Source organism: Mercenaria mercenaria, chromosome 5 (assembly GCF_021730395.1).
Source record: "Mercenaria mercenaria strain notata chromosome 5, MADL_Memer_1, whole genome shotgun sequence".
Taxonomy (NCBI): Eukaryota; Metazoa; Mollusca; class Bivalvia; order Venerida; family Veneridae; genus Mercenaria; species Mercenaria mercenaria.
The window spans coordinates 53,548,903-53,570,727 of record NC_069365.1 but is presented as its reverse complement, the minus strand read 5'-3'; the positions used below and the strand labels follow the sequence as shown (position 1 = coordinate 53,570,727).

At 37.2% G+C, this 21,825-nt stretch overlaps 1 protein-coding gene and 1 long non-coding RNA gene across 2 annotated transcripts in view; one reads left to right on the top strand and one right to left on the bottom strand.

The window, feature by feature from the left end:
- LOC123558413 (gem-associated protein 5-like) overlaps nucleotides 1-21,825 on the top strand; it is a 262,358-nt gene that overhangs the window by 78,042 nt on the left and 162,491 nt on the right. The window contains exon 18 of the mRNA XM_053543581.1: nucleotides 19,264-19,356. Coding sequence (XP_053399556.1) covers nucleotides 19,264-19,356 — 93 coding nt within the window. The remainder of the gene's footprint in view (nucleotides 1-19,263; nucleotides 19,357-21,825) is intronic.
- On the bottom strand, nucleotides 4,880-6,467 carry LOC128557053 (uncharacterized). The gene is made up of 3 exons (XR_008371006.1): nucleotides 6,384-6,467; nucleotides 5,514-5,766; nucleotides 4,880-5,094 (listed from the first exon to the last, which is right to left on the bottom strand). It is a non-coding gene; the product is annotated as an uncharacterized LOC128557053 (long non-coding RNA).

Genomic DNA, 21,825 nt, shown 5'->3' with positions numbered 1-21,825 from the left:
GGAATCTTGTTGCGAACTGTTGAGCCTATAGCTTATTAGCTCATCTGATTTTTTGAGAAAAAATGATGAGTTATTGTCATCACTTGAGTGGTTGTCGGCGTCGGCGTTGCCTGGTTAAGTTTTATGTTTAGGTCAGCTTTTCTCCTGAACTATCAAAGCTATTGCTTTGAAACTTGGAATAATTGTTCACCATCATAAGCTGACCCTGTATAGCAAGAAACATAACTCCATCTTGCTTTTTGCAAGATTTATGGCCCCTTTTGTACTTAGAAAATATCAGATTTCTTGGTTAAGTTTTATGTTTAGGTCAACTTTTCTCCTAAACTATCAAGCTATTGCTTTGAAACTTGGAATACTTGTTCACATCATTAAGCTGACCCTGTACAGCAAGAAACATAACTCCATCTTGCTTTTTGCAAGATTTATTGCCCCTTTTGGACTTAGAAAATCAGTTTTCTTGGTTAAGTTTTATGTTTAGGTCAGCTTTTATCCTTAACTATCAAAGCTATTGCTTTAAAACTTGCAACACTTGTTCACCATCATAAGTTGACCCTGTATAGCAAGAAACATAACTCCATCCTGCTTTTTGCAAGATTTATGGCTATTTTTGGACTTAGAAAATATCAGATTTCTTGGTTAAGTTTTATGTTTAGGTCAACTTTTTCTCTTAAACTATCAAAGCTATTGCTTTGAAACTTGCAACACTTGTTCACCATCATAAGCTGACCCTGTACAGCAAGCAACATAACTCCATCCTGCTTTTTGCAATAATTATTGCCCCTTTTGGACTTAGAAAATCATTTTCTTGGTTGAGTATTATGTTTAAGTCAACTTTTCTCATAAACTATCAAAGATATTGCTTTAAAACTTGCAACAGTTTTTCACCATCATAAGTGGACACTGTACATCAAGAAACATAACTCTATCCTGCTTTTTGCAAGAATGATGGCCCTTTTTAGACTTAGAAAATCATGGGTAGGACAATATTTCTATTACACAAAAAAAATCAGATGAGCGTCAGCACCCGCAAGGCGGTGCTCTTGTATATACTATATAATTATGATACTGTACCTTAATGGAACGGATGGATTTTAGAGTTTCGAACAGTTATCAACTTCTAGTTTCAGTTGTTCAGCTACCCCAGCTTGTCAGCAGCTCAGTTTTTATTTATTTTATTTTACTCAAAGTTGGGCACATCCTGACGAGCATTAAAACAATTTAAACTCGACAGTTTCACCTAGAGCTTTTTTCCAGCAGATGACTGCATTTTTTAAGCCCTTATTAATTATATACGTATTTATGAGATGAAGTATGTACTCTGGTATTATTGAACAGAAGATTCTAATTATAGAATTTCTGTACAGTAATTATATTTCTACAGTACTGACTTAGAGTTCAGAATGGAATAGAAAACAAAAGTGTGAAGTCATCATTTAAAATGGGTTAGAAAATGCTATAATGGGAATAGAAAAAATAAAGTGTGAAGTCATCATTAAATGGGTCAGAAAATGCTATAATTGGAATGAAAAACAGTGGCTGTCGTGCAGATAAAGCATTTTGGCCATATAATGCCAGAATTTAAAGATAGGGGATTCAAAGTGACAATTAATGATAGGTGACTGCTTACGAAAAGTGACTATGGGCACAGGTTGGACTGTACCTTACCATGAATAGCAACAAGTTAATATTTTTAGAATGGAACATTGTTTATTATTGCAGTAATTGCTTTAAATGTCAATTTTAACATTTCTAATTTTAACATGTCAGTGCCAATCATTATGTGCAAAGAGGAAAGTGTTCAGTAATATTTTGTCTGATATAAATAGCTTTCTTGAGGAATTTGTCTGAGATTCAACAATGATGTATGTCTTTAGGTAACGGAAAAGAAGTCTTGTTTATGTTACCTGCTCCTAAAATAATCATTCCAGTTCTATATTTGATCCTCCATTCTGACATTTCCAGAAGGAAACCGTAGAAATTACCCGATTGAAATGTTACAGATAAGGTAACGGTTATTGTTAGTCTTGGTTAGTTCTGACTCTAGTTTACAGATCAGAGAGAAATTTAATGTTCCTTTATAAAAGTTATAAATTGCCAATCCATGGATCATGGAGATATATTTAACATTCCCTACTAAAATTGATATAAATTTCCAGTCAGTGGGTCATAGAAAGAAATTTAACATTCCCTACTGAAGTTGCTGTAAATATCTGGTCAGTGGATCATAGAGAGAAATTTAACATTCCCCACTAAAATTGATATAAATTTTCAATCAGAGAAATTTAACATTCCCCACTAAAATTGATATAAATTTTCAGTCAGAGAAATTTAATATTCCTTAATGAAGTTGCTATCAATTTCCAGTCAGTGGATCATAGAGAGAAATTTAACATTCCTTAAATGAAGTTGCTAAAAATAACCAGTCCATTGGGCATAGAGAGAACCTTTAAATCCCCTAATAAAGTTGCTAGTGAGGTAAGAGTATACTGTTTTTTAGCTCACCTGATCACAAAGTGCTCAAAGGTGAGCTTTTGTGATCGCCCTGTGTCGGTCGTCCGTCGCCAACAATTTGACTGTTAACACTCTAGAGGTCGCATTTTTGGCCCAATCTTAATGAAAATTGGTCAGAATGTTTGGCGTGTATAGGTCGCGGTAATGTATAGTCCGCATCTAATTTTTGCTCTAGAAATGGTCGGAAAATTTAAGTTCTAGCGTATTAGTCGCAGTTAATTTTCGGATTTTTCCCCCAGCAATATTTAATATTTACCGGCAAAAAAGTTATGGCGGCGGCCATATTGATGCCGCGGACTGAATTATTATCAGAACCTGATTGGTGGAAATCGGACAGTGTTATTTTTGTTCCCAACCGTTTCGTACCAACAGTAGTATCGGTAACAGACTACATCAAAGAAAAGCGGCTTTTTGACACTAATTCAGGGGTGGTATAGTACGTCATCAACAGGTGCGCGCAACACTTCCCGATGCGGCTTTTTTATGTCAAAACACCTCGATTCGGTGAGTAAACTTGCGATTATTTCATTGGTAACAAATAGATTTGGAAATGACATATAGTCTAAAGTACCCGCATGTGTCTCTAGTTTATCACTGACGTTTGCATTTTTCAAGAAAGTCTTACGTTTAAGTGAACATTCGAGCACAATGCACTTCATGGAAACACTTCCCCATTCACCACACCATAATATATCGCATAAAAAGAGTTTTCATGCATTTCTAATGCCTAAATGCCTTGACGGGTGTTCTTTTATGGCAAACAGAGGTCAGTGATACCTTAATTAATTATTGGAATCTATAGTTTCAAAGAAATCAGTAATATAAAGTTTCGCCTTCCCGGTTCACCAGGTAAAACGATGCACTTCCCGGCTCACCGCCCGTGTGGCATCGTGTTTGACTTAATTATATGTAGCCTTTCAATTTATTTTGACGCATGGTACTTCGGTTGTCATACCAGCAAAACTAGTATTTAGCAATGAACGTTTATGTCAGTAAAACCAGTGTTTAATTTACTTTCAAGGGCTATATTATGACAGATTTACTCTTTCTTTTTCAGATCACAACAGAAACACCTGAGATATTCTGTTTATCAGAATTAAATTATGAAGCTAAACACTTGGGGTTCAGCAGTATGACATCCGTAGACAGATGAACATAAACTGCATATAGTAATTCCTGCATTTCTCGGGAATAAAATGACACGTAAAAAAATCAGAATTGTAGAAAGAACAATACCCGCTTGTTGAGGATGTTTGTGAAAAAGTCAGAAATGAAGACCACAAAAGTAGTCGTTGTTTGAGGTTCACTCACTGGCAATATGTGCAGACACCGTTTGAAACAGCTCACTGTTACGTGTGACCACTACCGTACAATATTTAGCCATGAACAGCGTTTGTAGACGGAATTTAATGTGATTTTGCGTGACTTCAAACAATTGTGATTTTTTATTGAAACATGTTTTGTTTTGTCTGTCTGTGTCACAGAGTCTTGTCAGTGCCTCTCCTTTCTTCTAAATAACATTTGACAGATTTTGATGAAAGGCAACAGCAGTATTAAACTTTGTATGAAATGTAGTTGACACTAATGCGCATAACGGGTAAAACACAACAGTGTAAATATTCTTGTTATCTCTATGTTTCGGTCAATAAACGTTCACAGATTATACTACATTGTCACTTTATCAAGTTTTGTGTGTTTTTAATGAAATTTCTGAGTTATAATTAGTGTGGTTGCACAAAACCTCAACATTTTCCAGTTTAATGGTTTCAAGAGTTATTATATTCTGATTTTTGTTGATTATGAAGTTTAGGCAGTGCATCTTCACTTCGCGTCTTTCTGTCGTGTCTGAATATTTCCAGTTGTTGAGAATATGTGAGATAGAGATGTACACTGCTTCTTGATCGAAGAAAATTAAAGCATACAATGTGGAAAGAATTTGTCAGATATGCGATCTTAATGAAACTTAAGGTGAATTTCATTTTTTTAAATGCTGAGTTATAAAGAATTACGTCCAAAGTTAAAGAAACGTTTTCATTATACTCGTATTTATAAGTGTGTATAAAATTTAGAATTGCTACAATCAAGTAATAAATCTACTTTGTTGATTTGTGTAAATATATAACATTAGCTGATAAAAAGAAGATGTTGCTATGTCTTGAAAATGTATGTGCGTATGTTTATGTCACAAAGGCTTCCACTGTGTAAGGGTTTAAATAAAAAATCAGTAAAATTTCCTATTTTAAATAATCTTTTATACAACAACATTTTCAACAACTAAACAGTTTAAGAAAAGCAAAGTAATTTACATTGCAAGTAAAATTGTTCTCACTTCGAGTTTTAACATGTAATTGGGTGCACTAAGATTTGCAAGCAAAATCTGAACATTAGTAAAATGTTAAATCCTCAACCGCTTTCTAGTCAGTAGATACAATGTCCCATTCTACTAAATGGTAATTATAATTCGGTTGTAGTCACTCTTGGTCTTTTTCTGCGCACATCTAAAACTCCTTAATAAGAACATTTCGTTGGCGCGATACAGTAATTTCTCATTTTTTCCCGAGCAATTGTGATGATCACGTGGCTCTGAAACGTTAAACAAAACTAAATAGTAGCATATCATTAAAAACTAAACTGCATTGGTGCGACTTTATACCTTTAAAAATATATTAAAAGGTTGCTACTTTAAAAATCAGCACATGATAATAATTTAACTATATAATTTTGCTTTACTTAGCATATTATCAATGCATATTCTTATTTGTCTCATCGAGTCTTGCCTTGAACTCAAGTTCGGAATCAAAGTCATCATACTCGACTATTTTCGATGACACGCCATAAATAGTTATCATGAAAAAATAATTAGAGTAACAAGTTAACTAATGGTTTCCAAAATACTTTCTATTTATATTATCATGTGTCGAAGTGCCTATCTAACTATACCCCTTATTAACGTTTATCTACTGAAACATTATTGAAATTAAATCAGTTATATATATCCATACCTTCAAACAGCAACCGACATAGTCGTGACAAAGTTTGGTACGGAGACCTAGTTGAGCGTTGAAATCCTTGTCTGGGGTAATTCCGTTAGAGGATGTTCTCCACTTCTCAAATATTATGTCGTACAGCTTTTGGAAAATATAATATGTCAATAATGTCTTGCATGCCGATCACTCAGCAATCCTTTTTAACATATATTGACAATTCCATTGATGCAGACTAGAAGTTTTGTTTCCTTTTTCATCTTTCATGTACCTAAAATAACAAATATAAGGACATGATAGAACATAATTATATCATACATATGCATGTTTATAGTATACAACATATGTTCAAGATATGCCTCGTTCTTTCAATATTATCTTCAAATGCTTAAATGAAGTTTACAGACCATCTAGTGCAAGCACTCTAACAATTAGTTATTCGAATTAATAGAACTTCCAGGCAAGTGTGATCACATTTACATGAGCACCAGCCCGATGTTAGTCATGCTGGAAATTGGTGAGCCGGGAAGGACATCAATTCAGTTGATGAATCGGGAAGGCGAAATTTTAGTTTACTGATTTTTCGGAAAGTTTAGATTCCAATGAGTAATCAAGGTATCACTGACGTCTGTTTACCACAAAAGAACACCCGTCAATGCTTGGATTTATCAGAAATGCATGTAAACCCTTGTTATGCGACATAATATGGTGTGGTGAATAGGGAAGTGTTTCCACGAAGTGCATTGTGCACGAATGTTCTCTTAAACGGAAGGCTTTCTTGAAAAATGCAAACGTAAATGATAAACTAGACGCATGTGCGGGTACTTTCGACTATATGTCATTTCCGAATCTATTAGTTATCAATGTAATAATCGCAAGTTTACTCACCGAATCGAGATGTTTTGACACAAAAAAGCCGCATCGGGAAGTGTTGCGCGCACCTGTTGATGACGTACTATACCACCCCTGTAATTGGCAGCAGACGGTTTGCGTTTACATTCTGTAATCATGCAAGTTTCCTTTCCGTGTCATGTAATTAACCGCGTTCTTTTGATTCTGAGTAAAAAGATTAACAGAATATTTCTTTTTAGATTTTTTCTTTTATTTAAAAATCAAAAGTAAAAAATTATCTTTCAAGTTTTTAAATACGCTAAGAATTAGTATAAACAATGTTTGGAATGGAGGACGGATCTGTCCGGATTTTATCCAACCCGGAGTACATGTCAGTGGTGTCCAGTAAAATGAAAGTAGAAACAAACGTAATTCAAACTGCAAAAACATCTTTGAATAAAAGTCATTCGTAATTTTAATAGTCTGTATGGGTTATTTACGATATATTGGTTGAAAAGCCACCGATATTGATATTTTTTATCCATTTTGTTCATTCGTAACAGATGCACGTAATTTTGCGAGAGCTACGGTCAGAAAATTGGCCCGAAAAAAAACTCTGCTGGCAATGTTCTGTCGTATAGGTCGCAGGAACTTTTTCAGGCAGCAAAATGGGTAGAAAAAGTGCGACCTATACGCACCAAAATACGGTACCCTCAATAAAATCTTGGATGAGTTCGATATTTGGTCATCTGGGGTCAAAAACTAGGCCACCAGGTCAAATCAAAGGAAAAGCTTGTTAACACTCTAGAGGTCACAATTTTGGCCCAATCTTAATGAAACTTGGTCAGAATGTTACCCTCAATAAAATCTTGGATGATTTCGATACTGGGTCATCTGGGGTCAAAAACTAGGTCACCAGGTCAAATCAAAGGAAAAGCTTGTTAACATTCTAGAGGTCACATTTTTGACCCACTCTTAATGAAACTTGGTCAGAATGTTACCCTTAATAAAATCTTGGACGAGTTCGATATTGGGTCATCTGGGGTCAAAAACTAGGTCACCAGGTCAAATCAAAGGAAAAGCTTGTTAACACTGTAGAGGCCGCATTTATGACTGTATCGTCATGATACTTGGTCAGAATGTTAATATTGATGATCTTAAGGTCCAGTTTTAATCTAGGAAAATCTAGTTTACACTGTAGAGGCCACATTTATGACCATATCTTAATGAAACTTGGTCAGAATGTTAATAATGTTAATCTTGATGATCTGTAGGTCAAGTTCAAATCTGGGTCATGTGGGATCAGAAACTAGGTCAACAGGTCAAATCAAAGGAAAAGCTTGTTAACACTTCAGAGGCCATATTTATGACTACAGTAAACCTCGCTTATAAGGAACAGCTTGGGACCTCTAAAAATTGTTCCTTATAACCGAGGTTCCTTATATCCATATAGCGAACTAGTTCCTTGTAACCGAGGTTTGTATAACGAACACAGTTTGTATAGCGAACATTATTTGACTGACGTTTGATAAAGGCCAAGTGTTCACACTCCAGGCCGACCTTTAATCTTTATGTGAGGAAGTTACTTTTCTAGTACCGGTGTAACAGCCCAGTTTTTCCCCCAGTCAGTTCTTTCCCCGGGGAAAAAACTGACTAGTCAATTCTTTCCCCTGGGGAAAAAACTGACTAGTCAGTTTCTTCCCCCCCTAGTCAGTTTTTTCCCCCCTTGGAATAAGTTTTCTGATAGGGAAAGAAACTGACTAGTTAGTCAGTTCTTTCCCCCTAGTTTTCCCTTCAAGTACTGGATTCTTTCAGTATTGTTATTTGGGATACAAGTGTCTATTCATTTTCCATTTAAATTTCAGATGAGACAGGTATTGCTTTTCATTTGAATAAACCTGTATGTTTCTTTTTTGTAACTTTAATCAATGTTTTTTTTTCTTGTCAAATCAAATTTTTTAACTTCTGTTTGATTGCCATTACTTTTTAATATCTGTCAGGTGTGGGAAGAAATTGACTGGTCAGTTCTTTCCCCCTTGCATAATTATGCTTGACCTATCAGGTGGGGGAAAAAATTGATCAGTCACTTATTTCCCCCCTAGCGTATATTTCACCTATCAGGTGGGGGAAGAAATTGACCAGTCAGTTCTTTCCCCCGTAGCATATAGGTGTGGGAAGAAATTGACTAGTCAGTTCTTTCCCCCCTTGCATATACTTGACCTATCAGGTGGGGAAAGAAACTGACCGGCCAGTTCTTTCTCCCCTAGACAGTACTTGACCTGTCAGGTGGGGGAAGAAATTGACCAGTCAGTTCTTTCCCCCCTAGCCTGTACTTTATCTTCAGGTGGGGGAAGAAATTGACAAGTCAGTTCTTTCCCCCCTAGCCAGTACTTGACCTGTCTGGTGGGGGAAAAAATTGACCAGTCAGTTCTTCCCCCCCTAGCCAGTACTTGACCTATCAGGTGGGGGAAGAAATTGACTAGTCAGTTCTTTCCCCCTAGCCTGTACTTTATTTTCAGGTGGGGGAAGAAATTGACCAGTCAGTTCTTTCCCCCCTAGCCTGTACTTTATCTTCAGGTGGGGGAAGAAATTGACTAGTCAGTTCTTTCCCCCCTAGTCAGTACTTGACCTGTCAGGTGGGGGAAGAAATTGACCAGTCAGTTCTTTCCCCCCTATCCTGTACTTTATCTTCAGGTGGGGGAAGAAATTGACTAGTCAGTTCTTTCCCCCCTAGTCAGTACTTGACCTGTCAGGTGGGGGAAGAAATTGACCGGTCAGTTCTTTCCCCCCTAGCCAGGACTTGACCTGTCAGGTGGGGGAAAAAATTGACCAGTCAGTTCTTTCCCCCCTAGCCTGTACTTTATCTTCAGGTGTGGGAAGAAATTGACCAGTCAGTTCTTTCCCCCTAGCCTGTACTTGACCTGTCAGGTGGGGGAAGAAACTGACCAGTCAGTTCTTTCCCCCCTAGCCAGTACTTGACCTATCAGATGGGTGAAGAAATTGACCAGTCAGTTCTTTCCCCCCTAGCCTGTACTTTAACTTCAGGTGGGGGAAGAAATTGACGAGTCAGTTCTTTCCCCCTAGCCAGGACTTGACCTGTCAGGTGGGTGAAGAAATTGACCGGCCAGTTCTTTCCCCCCTAGTCAGTACTTGACCTGTCAGGTGGGGGAAGAAATTGACCGGTCAGTTCTTTCCCCGCTAGCCAGTACTTGACCTGTCAGGTGGGGGAAGAAATTGACCGGTCAGTTCTTTCCCCCCTAGCCTGTACTTTATCTTCAGGTGGGGGAAGAAATTGACCTGTCAGTTCTTTCCCCCCTAGCCTGTACTTGACCTGTCAGGTGGGGGAAGAAACTGACCAGTCAGTTCTTTCCCCCCTAGCCAGTACTTGACCTGTCAGGTGGGAGAAGAAATTGACCAGTCAGTTCTTTCCCCCATAGCCAATACTTGACCTGTCAGGTGAGGGAATAAACTGACCGGTCAGTTCTTTCCCCCCTAGCCAGTACTTGACCTATCAGATGGGGGAAGAAATTGACCAGTCAGTTCTTTCCCCCCTAGCCTGTACTTTATCTTCAGGTGGGGGAAGAAATTGACTAGTCAGTTCTTTCCCCCCTAGTCAGTACTTGACCTGTCAGGTGGGGGAAGAAATTGACCAGTCAGTTCTTTCCCCCCTAGCCAGGACTTGACCTGTCAGGTGGGAGAAGAAATTGACCGGTCAGTTCTTTCCCCCCTAGCCAGTACTTGACCTGTCAGGTGGGGGAAGAAATTGACCGGTCAGTTCTTTCCCCCCTAACCTGTACTTTATCTTCAGGTATGAGAAGAAATCCTGTCAGTTCTTTCCCCCCTAGCCTGTACTTGACCTGTCAGGTGGGGGAAGAAACTGACCAGTCAGTTCTTTCCCCCCTAGCCAGTACTTGACCTGTCAGGTGGGGGAAGAAATTGACCAGTCAGTTCCTTCCCCCCTAGCCAGTACTTGACCTATCAGGTGGGGGAAGAAATTGACTGGTCAGTTCTTTCCCTGCTAGCCAGTACTTGACCTGTCAGGTGTGGGAAGAAATTGACCGGTCAGTTCTTTCCCCCCTAGCCAGTATTTGACCTGTCAGGTGGGGAAGAAACTGACCAGTCAGTTCTTTCCCCCCTAGCATATATTTCACCTATCAGGTGGGGGAAGAAATTGACTAGTCAGTTCTTTCCCCCCTTGCATATACTTGACCTATCAGGTGGGGGAAGAAATTGACCAGTCAGTTCTTTCCCCCACCTAACAGAGCAGGTACTGGCTTTGGAGGGGAAAGAACTGACCAGTCAATTTCTTCCCCCACCTGACAGATCAAGCACTGGCTAGGGGGGAAAGAACTGACCAGACATTTTCTTGCCCACCTAACAGAGCAAGTACTGGCTAGAGGGGGAAGAAATTGACCGGTCAGTTCTTTCTAGCAAGTACTGCCTAGAGGGGAAAGAACTGACCAGTAAATTTCTTTCCCCACCTGACAGATCAAGCACTGGCTAGGGGGGAAAGAACTGACCAGACATTTTCTTCGCCCACCTAACAGAAAAAGTACTGGCTGGAGGGGGAAGAAATTGACCGGTCAGTTCTTTCTAGCAAGTACTGCCTAGAGGGGAAAGAACTGACCAGTAAATTTCTTCCCCCACCTGATAGGTCAAGCATATGATAGGGGGAAAGAACTGACTGGTCAATTTCATTTCCCCACCTGACAGGTCAAGTACTGGCTAGGAGGGAAAGAACTGACCGGTCAATTTCTTCCCCCACCTAACAGAGCAAGTACAGGCTAGGAGGAAAAGAACTGACTGGTCAATTTACCTCCCCCACCTTACTGGTCAAGTACTGGCTACGCGGGAAAAGAACTGACCAGCAGTAATTTCCTTAGTTAGTTACTTTAGAAGAAATTGAAACAGGAAAAAGGCAAATAAAACAAGAGCACCGCCTTGCGGGTGCTGACGCTCATCTGATTTTTTTTGTGTAATAGAAATATTGTCCTACCCATGATTTTCTAAGTCTAAAAAGGGACATCATTCTTGCAAGAAGCAGGATAGAGTTATGTTTCTTGATGTTCAGTGTCCACATATGATGGTGAAAAACTGTTGCAAGTTTTAAAGCAATAGCTTTGATAGTTTATGAGAAAAGTTGACTTAAACATAATACTCAACCAAGAAAATGATTTTCTAAGTCCAAAAGGGGCAATAATTATTGCAAAAAGCAGGATGGAGTTATGTTGCTTGCTGTACAGGGTCAGCTTATGATGGTGAACAAGTGTTGCAAGTTTCAAAGCAATAGCTTTGATAGTTTAAGAGAAAAAGTTGACCTAAACATAAAATTTAACCAAGAAAACTGATTTTCTAAGTCCAAAAGGGGCAATAAATCTTGCAAAAAGCAAGATGGAGTTATGTTTCTTGATGTATAGGGTCTGCTTATGATGGTGAACAAGTATTCCAAGTTTCAAAGCAATAGCTTTGATAGTTTAGGAGAAAAGTTGACCTAAACATAAAACTTAACCAAGAAATCTGATATTTTCTAAGTACAAAAGGGGCCATAAATATTGCAAAAAGCAAGATGGAGTTATGTTTCTTGCTATACAGGGTCAACTTATGATGGTGAACAAGTATTCTAAGTTTCAAAGCAATAGCTTTGATAGTTTAGGAGAAAAGCTGACCTAAACATAAAACTTAACCAGGCAACGCCGACGCAGACGCCGACGCCGACAACCGCTCAAGTGATGACAATAACTCATCATTTTTTTTCAAAAAATCAGATGAGCTAAAAATACAACAGAAATTAAATAAGTTCTTTTAAAAACATTTTTTTAAATTTACACAAAATATGAAACATATTTCTTATCTTATATGAAATTTAAATGAAAACTGACTATCGGAAATGAAAAACAGGCTAGTTAAGAATAACCAAGAATAACCAGTTCCAATTCACTAACTGGGGAAATAATTGACTAGCCAGAAAAATTGATGAGGGGGGAGAGAATTGACTAGTTAGTTTTTTCCCCCCATAAGAATGATCAAGAGTAACCAGTTGCGATTGGGGGGAAAAAATTGACTAGGGGGGGAAAGAACTGACCAGTCAGTTTCTTCCCCGGGGAAAAAACTCACTAGTCAATTCTTTCCCCCGGGGAAGAAACTAACTAGTCATTTTTTTCCCCGGGGAAAGAACTGACTGGGGAAAAAACTGACCGTTACACCGGTCCTTTTCTGGAGAGATGGTAAGGTAAATTGCCTGCATGTATATGACTGAAATAGCGTTTAAACGCAGTGTTAAGCCTAAACCAAGCCAAAATGTTCGTCGGTAAGAATGACCGTAATGTATGTTTATTTTTTGTCGATTATTTCTATCTTCTTTTTGGAGAGAGCTACATGATGACTATAAGATATGTTGCAGTTACTCCTCTAACCTTGCTTGACAGCATGTTACGTGAATAGACATCGATTCTAATATAAAACAAATGTTGTTGTTTTATTACAAAAATCTTAAATTAGACTACCCATTAACATTTAAGGTGTTATGACATACAGTGTAATTACGACTAGACAACGGCGCCATATATATGGATTAAAGTGTAAATTATACCTATACTTTTGCTATTGTCCATTTTAGCACCTGCTATAATTTTTACAATTGGAGATTTGGTAAATTAGACTGTTTGCTGTTGTTAATCACGTGTAATTAGCACATTTATTTAGGATAGTATGACCGTGACCGTCACCATTGTTAACATGAAATACCCAATACATGTAGCTGTCGAACATAATCTTAAGTAAATATTACTCTACTATCGTTGGTAACTTGATGATATTATATATATGTTTTATTGTATCCGTGAATTAACAAACTAAAGATCATAGAAATGATATAATTTGTGTTTATTCAGGTGCATGAAAGCGCGTGATAGTGCCGACGTTAGTCTGACGTCATCAGCGATTTTCATGTTTATTTTCGGTTTTCAATCATTTTTAGCTCATCTGATTTTTTGAAAAAAAATGATGAGTTATTGTCATCACTTGAGCGGTTGTCGGCGTCGGCGTCGGCGTCGGCGTTGCCTGGTTAAGTTTTATGTTTAGGTCAGCTTTTCTCCTAAACTATCAAAGCTATTGCTTTGAAACTTGGAATAATTGTTCACCATCATAAGCTGACCCTGTATAGCAAGAAACATAACTCCATCTTGCTTTTTGCAAGATTTATGGCCCCTTTTGTACTTAGAAAATATCAGATTTCTTGGTTAAGTTTTATGTTTAGGTCAACTTTTCTCCTAAACTATCAAAGCTATTGCTTTGAAACTTGGAATACTTGTTCACCATCATAAGCAGACCCTGTACATCAAGAAACATAACTCCATCTTGCTTTTTGCAAGAATTATTGCCCCTTTTGGACTTAGAAAATCAGTTTTCTTGGTTAAGTTTTATGTTTAGGTCAGCTTTTATCCTAAACTATCAAAGCTGTTGCTTTAAAACTTGCAACACTTGTTCACCATCATAAGCTGACCCTGTACAGCAAGAAACATAACTCCATCCTGCTTTTTGCAAGATTTATGGCCCCTTTTGGACTTAGAAAATATTAGATTTCTTGGTTAAGTTTTATGTTTAGGTCAACTTTTTCTCTTAAACTATCAAAGCTATTGCTTTGAAACTTGCAACACTTGTTCACCATCATAAGCTGACCCTGTATAGCAAGCAACATAACTCCATCCTGCTTTTTGCAATAATTATTGCCCCTTTTGGACTTAGAAAATCATTTTCTTGGTTGAGTATTATGTTTAAGTCGACTTTTCTCATAAACTATCAAAGCTATTGCTTTAAAACTTGCAACAGTTTTTCACCATCATAAGTGGACACTGTACATCAAGAAACATAATTCTATCCTGCTTTTTGCAAGAATGATGGCCCTTTTTAGACTTAGAAAATCGTGGGTAGGACAATATTTCTATTACACAAAAAAAATCAGATGAGCGTCAGCACCCGCAAGGCGGTGCTCTTGTTATTCTTTATGTCTGTTCGCTATAACCGAGGGTTTTTTCCACTGAATTTCGTACTTTGGGACTGGAAAAAGTGTTCCTTATAACCGAGTGTTCCTTATAACCGAGTTCCCTATAACCGAGGATTTTTACATAGAATAAAGAAGGAATTAGATTGGGGAATTGAGAACTGTTCCTTATAACCGAGTGTTCCTTATATCCGAGTTCCTTATAAGTGAGGTTTACTGTATATCTTCATGAGACTTAGTCAGAATGTTAAACTTGATGATCTTTAGGTCAAGTTAGAATCTTGGTCATGTCAGGGCAAAAACTAGGTCACGGAGTCAAATCAAAGGAATAGCTAGTTAACACTTTTAAGGCCACATTTATGACCATATCTTAATGAAACTTGGTCAGAATGTTAATCTTGATGATCTTTAGGTCAATAGGTCAGGTGAGCGATACAGGGCCTTCATGGCCCTCTTGTTTTTAAGATTTAATGAAAATGGACAGCCAAGGCAAGAACAGTAGTTCTTTATATAACAGCCTAGACAAGAGTAGTGGTTCTTTAGATAATAGCCGAGGCAAGGGTAATGGTTCTTTAAATTTTATGAAAGTTGAATTAAATGCAAGTATGTGACATTTTGTACAAAACTTGCAGTGCTTTTATTTAGATGAAAGATGAAAATTTTGTCTTCAGTAGTTCTGGTCTTTTAAAAAGATATTTAAAGCAATCCGTATACAAGAGTTATTTCTCTTTAAACTGAAAAATATCCTGAACATAAACATCTAAAATTTAGTGTTCACTCTGTCAGAACAATATGTTGTTGATAACATTTCAAAATTAATCAAAGTGTTTAGTCATATAAAGTTACTCATTTTACCACCTCAACCCATTTTTATGCGGGAAGACCATGACAACAAAAGCAAAATAACCTCTTTGTTGTGCCCTTTTGGAAAGAAAGCATTTATTAATATGTTGGTGACATTTTGCCATTTTCAGTAAAAAATAAAAATCTTCATGTTCTTATTCTTGTAAATGATATTCATTTGTTTTGTATATACAACTTTTATGTGTTATTTTAGGACTTTAAAATGTGATGTGGTAGCAAAATGAATATAATTATACCTTTGTATAATTTGATATTTTTGAAATTCTAATGTTACTAAGTATATAACATGTTGATTTAATTGTATGCTTATAAATTTAACCTTTAGCTTGCTGGCGGCAAGTGATTCTGCCTTTGCTAAAAAAACAAAACAGTTCTTGTCCAATGTTCACCAAACTTGATCAGAATGTTCATGGGAGTAATATCTTAGCCAATATTGATAACCAGCTGGATTATCCATGTGGCTTTTGAGTTATTGCCCTTGAAATACTAAAAATGTCCACTCTCAGACTTTAGAAGTTCTTATCCATTTTATGCCAAACTTAGAATGTTAGTGGACATAATATTTCAGCCAAGTTTGTTACCCAGTCACTCTTGAGTGATAGACCCATAATTGTATAAAGCTGTGAAAATTGAGTGTTCACTCTTAATTTAGCTGGAGTTATAGCGCTTGAGTTACTCAAAATAATTTAAAAAAAATAAATACTGTTTTCTCTCTCTCTGACTTTAGTAGCTCTAATCTAATGTCTCCCAAACTTGGTCAGAATCCTTATGGGCATAATGCTTTTGTGATATTAAATACCTAGTCACTTCGGAGTGATGGCCCTTGAATTATTTGAAATTCTGAAAAATTGGCAGTATAAAATAACTTAAGCAGATCTTACACAAATTTAGACTATTTATGGGCATGATATCTCGACCAAGTTTTAATAACAAGCCAGATAATCTTACTTGCTATGGAGTTGTGGCCCTTGAGTTACTCAAAATTGTGAACATTAGCAATGTCAACTTAGTAACAGGAGTATTCTTGAAACTGGTCCAGATTTATACAGAATTTGTATCTCTGTATAAAACCAAGGCCAAATTCGATAACCAGCTAGTAGGGTAATGGCCTTTGAATTCAACAAAAGTACAAAAATTGACATCTTTGAACCATGTTTGCTTAGAATGTTTATCTTTATAAAACCTAGGTCAAGTTTGCTATGATTACCAGTCAGTTGAGATAAGTATCTCTGAAGGAATGGCCTTTGAGTTGAAGAAAATGACAACATGTCTGCTAAATAACTAAGTAGTTTAAAAGCCGAAAGTAATTTATTTTGACTGGCTTATATTGAGACAGTTTGGCAATGTTGTTATTTCTGAGGAAGAAAGTTGTTATTTCTGAGAAAGAAATAAAAACTATTCATTTATAAGGGGAGCTGTGGTTTCAGGGTTGATTCTAAGGGTGTTAGTTGCTCCTGATGATGTCCTGGGTTTGAGCCCAACTGGGGTCATGACTACACCTTCCCATATGACACCAGTGCTGCTTCTTACAGGAAACAGACTCCAGTGTGATTCAAATAAGCTTCAAATTTCAACCTTTCATAACAGTCGAGGCTAAATTGAATTAGTTGACACATAAAGCCATTCAGAAGTTATTTGCTATTGTATTGCAGTTTTTTGCCAATTATAACTGATATTCTAGAAGCTTTTTATTATATTTGGATGATCTTTTGATGAGAAAACAAGAAAGGTTATTTGGAAGGCAAAAACTGTAATTAGGCATCTAAATCAAGAATTTCTGGGTAGGAGAGATTACAATTTAGGTATGGTAACTTGTTGGATTGCTATCTTTTAAGCTCACCTGAACTTTTCGTGGTGAGCTATTGGTATAAATAGATGGTTGTTGTCTTTTGTCCTGCCAAAAAAATAAAAAATAGAAAAAGCTTTATATTACTTTTATTAAACAGCCTTATAGGTGTTCACCAAACTTGGTCAGAAGCAATGTCAAAAGGTAAAAAATGTCCTCCTCAGGTGAGTGACTTAGGCCATGTGGGACCTCTTGTATTAATAGCCATCTGTCAAATAAAAAAAATACACAGGATTAGCTTTTACTTATATCAATCTGGCTGATAGAAAAACAGGTAATGGTACATATTTATACCCTAGTGGGGACAGTGTAGGAATCAGTTTTTATACCCGCACCAAACTTTGTTGCGGGGGTGGGGGCAGAACAGGAATCACTAGGATCCCAGCCTGTCACGTCTGTCACTGTTCTGTCCATTCCACCTGTGGAACTGATACAGAAAATCATTCTGAAACTTGTAGTATGTCTGTAGGATCATAAGACATGTTCGTATACCAGGTTCCATAACTATTGACTTTTGTTTTGACAATTTTTTCTCTCCTTTTTACTTGGAAAAATTTCCAGAAAAATTGACATTTCCTTCTATATCTCTGGAACCTATTCATACATTTGATTGAATTTTTACATACACATTTTGAGTTCATAATACAAATTTATAATATTGCATTCCATTATTCTAACTTTTATTTGGTCAAAGTTATTCCCAATCTTAAGCCCGCCCGCTTAGCTCAGTAGGTAAGAGCGTTGGTCTATGGATTGCGGGGTCGCGGGTTCGATCCTCGGGCAGGGCGTATGTTCTCCGTGACTATTTGATAAAAGACATTGTGTCTGAAATCATTAGTCCTCCACCTCTGATTAATCATGTGGGGAAGTTGGCAGTTACTTGCGGAGAACAGGTTTGTACTGGTTCAGAATCCAGGAATACTGGTTAGGTTAACTGCCCGCCGTTACATGACTGAAATACAGTTGAAAAACGGCGTTAAACCCAAAACAAACAAAATATTCCCAATCTTTACTCAGAAAGTAGTATTAAAATTGATGGGGTTTTTTTTAACATCTTTGAAACCAATGAAGATACTACATTTTCATGTTGTTGTTTCTTTTTATATTGCTTTTGACCTGTTGCAGTTGCTTTCTGTATTGCTGTCGACCACAGAACATTGTCATGTTGCAGTTGCTTTCTGTATTGCTGTCGACCACAGAGCATTGTCATGTTGCAGTTGCTTTCTGTATTGCTGTCGACCACAAAACATTGTCATGTTGCAGTTGCTTTCTGTATTGCTGTCGACCGCAGAACATTGTCATGTTGCAGTTGCTTTCTATATTGCTGTTGACCTCAGAATATTGTCATATTGCAGTTGCTTTCAGCATTGCTGATGACCTCAGAATATTTTCATGTTGCTTTTTCTTTCTGTATTGCTTTTAATCTTAGAATATAGAATGTTGTCATGTTGCAGTTGCTTTCTATATTGCTTTTGACTGCAAATTGTTGTCATGTTTTAGTTGCTTTCTATATTGCTGTTGACCTTGGAATGTTTTCATGTTGCAGTTGGTTTCTATATTGCTGTTAACTTAAGAATTTTTCCATGTTGCAGTTGCTTTCTACATTGCTGTTAAATTCAGAATGTTGTCATGTTGCAGTTGCTTTCTATATTACTGTTGACCTTAGAATGTTTTCATGTTGCAGTTGCTTTCTACATTGCTGTTGACCTCAGAATGTTGCCATGTTGTAGTTGCTTTCAACATTGCTGTTGACCTCAGAATGTTGCCATGTTGTAGTTGCTTTCTACCTTGCTGTTGACCTCAGAATATTGGCATGTTGCATTTGCATTCAACATTTCTGTTGATCTCAGAATGTTGCCATGTTGTAGTTGCTTTCTACATTGCTGTTGACCTCAGAATATTGGCATGTTGCATTTGCATTCGTCATTTCTGTTGACCTCAGTATGTTGCCATGTTGCAGTTGCTTTCTACATTACTGTTGACCTTAAAATGTTGTCATGTTGCTAAATTTCTAAAATGAACTGGTCGATCATTCATTTTGGGCAGTACCACTTAATATTAAAAGGAATTTTCACTGAAAATTTACTGACTGAATAGCGAACTGTACAGACCAAGATCAGCCTGCATTAACATGCAGGTTGAACTTGGTCTTCAACACTGTTAGCAAAGGCAAAATCACTTGCCATCAGCAGGCTAAACGTTAAAGCACAATATATGATCTTTTGCAGGAGACAAAGATTTCTTGGAATCAGGACAGGATGTTACTCACTTGGGACTGTTTTTAGACAGAAGAGCAACCTTTGCTTGTCTGGCAGTAGAAGGTAAATTTAGTGTAATGATATAATAGTACTAACAAAATCATGTCTCCCATAGTGTAATGATATAATACTACTAACATAATCATGTCTCCCATATGTTGTTGGGGAGACGTATTGATTTAGTGTTGTCCATCTGTCTTTCAGTCTGTGTGCAATGTATGTCACAAGTTTGTCCATGCAACTCCACCGACACCACCAGGCGGATTTACAACCAACTTCATTGTGATCATTGCCGAGCCTAGTTGTGCATGTTGTCCGCATGTTCCGATCGTTGACTTTTAATGGAGTTACAGCCTTTTGGTTCAGCAAGTTTTATGTTTTGGCCACTTCTGTTATATTATTGGGTAGATTTCCACCATTTAAACTTACAGGAATGATCAGTGCATAACCTTATTATGCATATTTTAGGCATGTTCCAGTACATTGATTTTCAGCGGGGTAATGGCCTTTTATTTATAATAGTTTACCTCTTCCACGCAACTGTTCAAATGCCAACAGGAGGAGTTACACCAAACTTCATAAAATTGATAATTGCAAAGCTTAGTTTTGCATTTCTTGGGCATATTCTGGTTTAGTGCTTTTCAGAGGAGTTGTGGCCCTTTATTTGTCAAAGTTTTTACAATGTTTTGGCTTCTCCTCGTACAGTATATTTGGGCAAATTTCCACCAAACATTATAGAAAATATCAGTGCCAAGCCCAGTTATGTATGTCATCAGCATGTTCCAGTTCAGTGATTTACAGCAGAGTCAATGTCCTTAATTTGTCATAATTTTTACAGGGTTTATTCTACTTGCCAATGGTTGCCCTATACCATTGGGCTGAATATCACGAAACCTTATGAGTGGTCAGTGTGAAGTGTAACTGCGCATATCATCAGCAGAGATATGAACCTTGATCTGTCAAGTTCAATGATGTCTGTGCTACTTCTCTATAGTAATTGTATTCAAACTTACAGTAACTTGCAGCCTGCCCGCTTAGCTCAATAGGGAGAGTGCAGATATATGGTTGCGGGGTCATGAGTTCGATCCCAAAGGCAAGGCGTATATTCTCAATGATGATTAAATAAAAGACATTGTGTCTGAAATCATTTGTCCTCCACCTCTGATTTTTCTAGGGAAGTTGGCAGCTACTTGTGGAGAGCAGGTTTGAACTGGTACAGAATCCAAGAACACTGGATAGGTTAAGTGCCTGCCGTTACATAACTGAAATACTATTCAAAACGGCATTAAACCCAAAACAAACAAACTTACATTAACTTACATATAAATCAGAGATCTTACCATTAATTCATTGGTTGACTATAATTTGTAGCTTATTTTAGTATTAATAATTTCAGGATATAGTTATTGCGTAAAATACCAAAAATGCTCTAATTATTGGCAAAGACGAATGAATGTCAGTTAAATATTTACAGACAGTGCTGCCTGCTTTTTCATGCAGTTGTATTTTATTTCCACTGTTTAAGTAGACAGAGACTGAAATAATTGACAATGAATATTGGTCACTTACATTTTACTGCCATCCATCTTGTCTAATGTTTTCTCAAGAGAACTCCATTGTTCTTATGCTAGCTTAGCTCTCTAATCCTATTTTTACAAAGTAGATTTCTTTGTCATGTTCAATATGTTTGGAACCTTCTAATTGGGCAAACGAGTTCATTTTTGGAGGAAAAAATGTCGTAAAGAGAGAGCAATGCAACAGTACTGCGGGCTTTATTATGATTGGTATTGGCATATTTATGCCTTTTTCCATATCATGATAAGCCACAAGTTATTCAACAGTTTTCTTGTGTTCTTCTGTTTTATATTTTTCTGTAAAAGACTTACTTCATTGTAAGTCTATGGTAATAATTATGATCTATTTAGTGTTTGAAAATTTCCAAATAAAAGTATGCACAAGAAACAAAAATGTATTAAAGTAGTTCTGCATGAATGGATGTTACGCATGTCCTTTTATGTTGTTTCCACCTCAGAAATTGTGGTTGCCATAATGTGGTTGCTATGGCAACAAGTGACAGAAAATACAGAGGTCAAGGTCACAATGACCCGGAACAGTTTCCGGATGATAGCTTGAGAATGCGTGGGCCTAGGATCATAAATTTTGTTACATAACTTGAGAACGCTTGGGCCTAGGATCATGAAAGTTGACAGGGTGGTTGATCATGACCAGCAGATGACACCTATTGATTTTGAGTCAGAAGGTCAAAGGTCAAGGTCACAGTGACCCAAAACAGTTAAATCGTTTCCAGATGATAACTTAGAATGCTTGGGCCTAGGGTCATGAAACTTAATAGGGAGGTTGATCATGATCAGCAGATGACCTCTATTGATTTTGAGTTTCGACTTTGACATTGGCTTACTTCTGTGACAAGGACGTATTGTGGGTGTATAATTCGTCACTCTTGTGATAGCTCTAGTTTCCAATAAGATGGCCTAGTCACATGCAAGGATTGAATTTCATGTTAAAATTCAA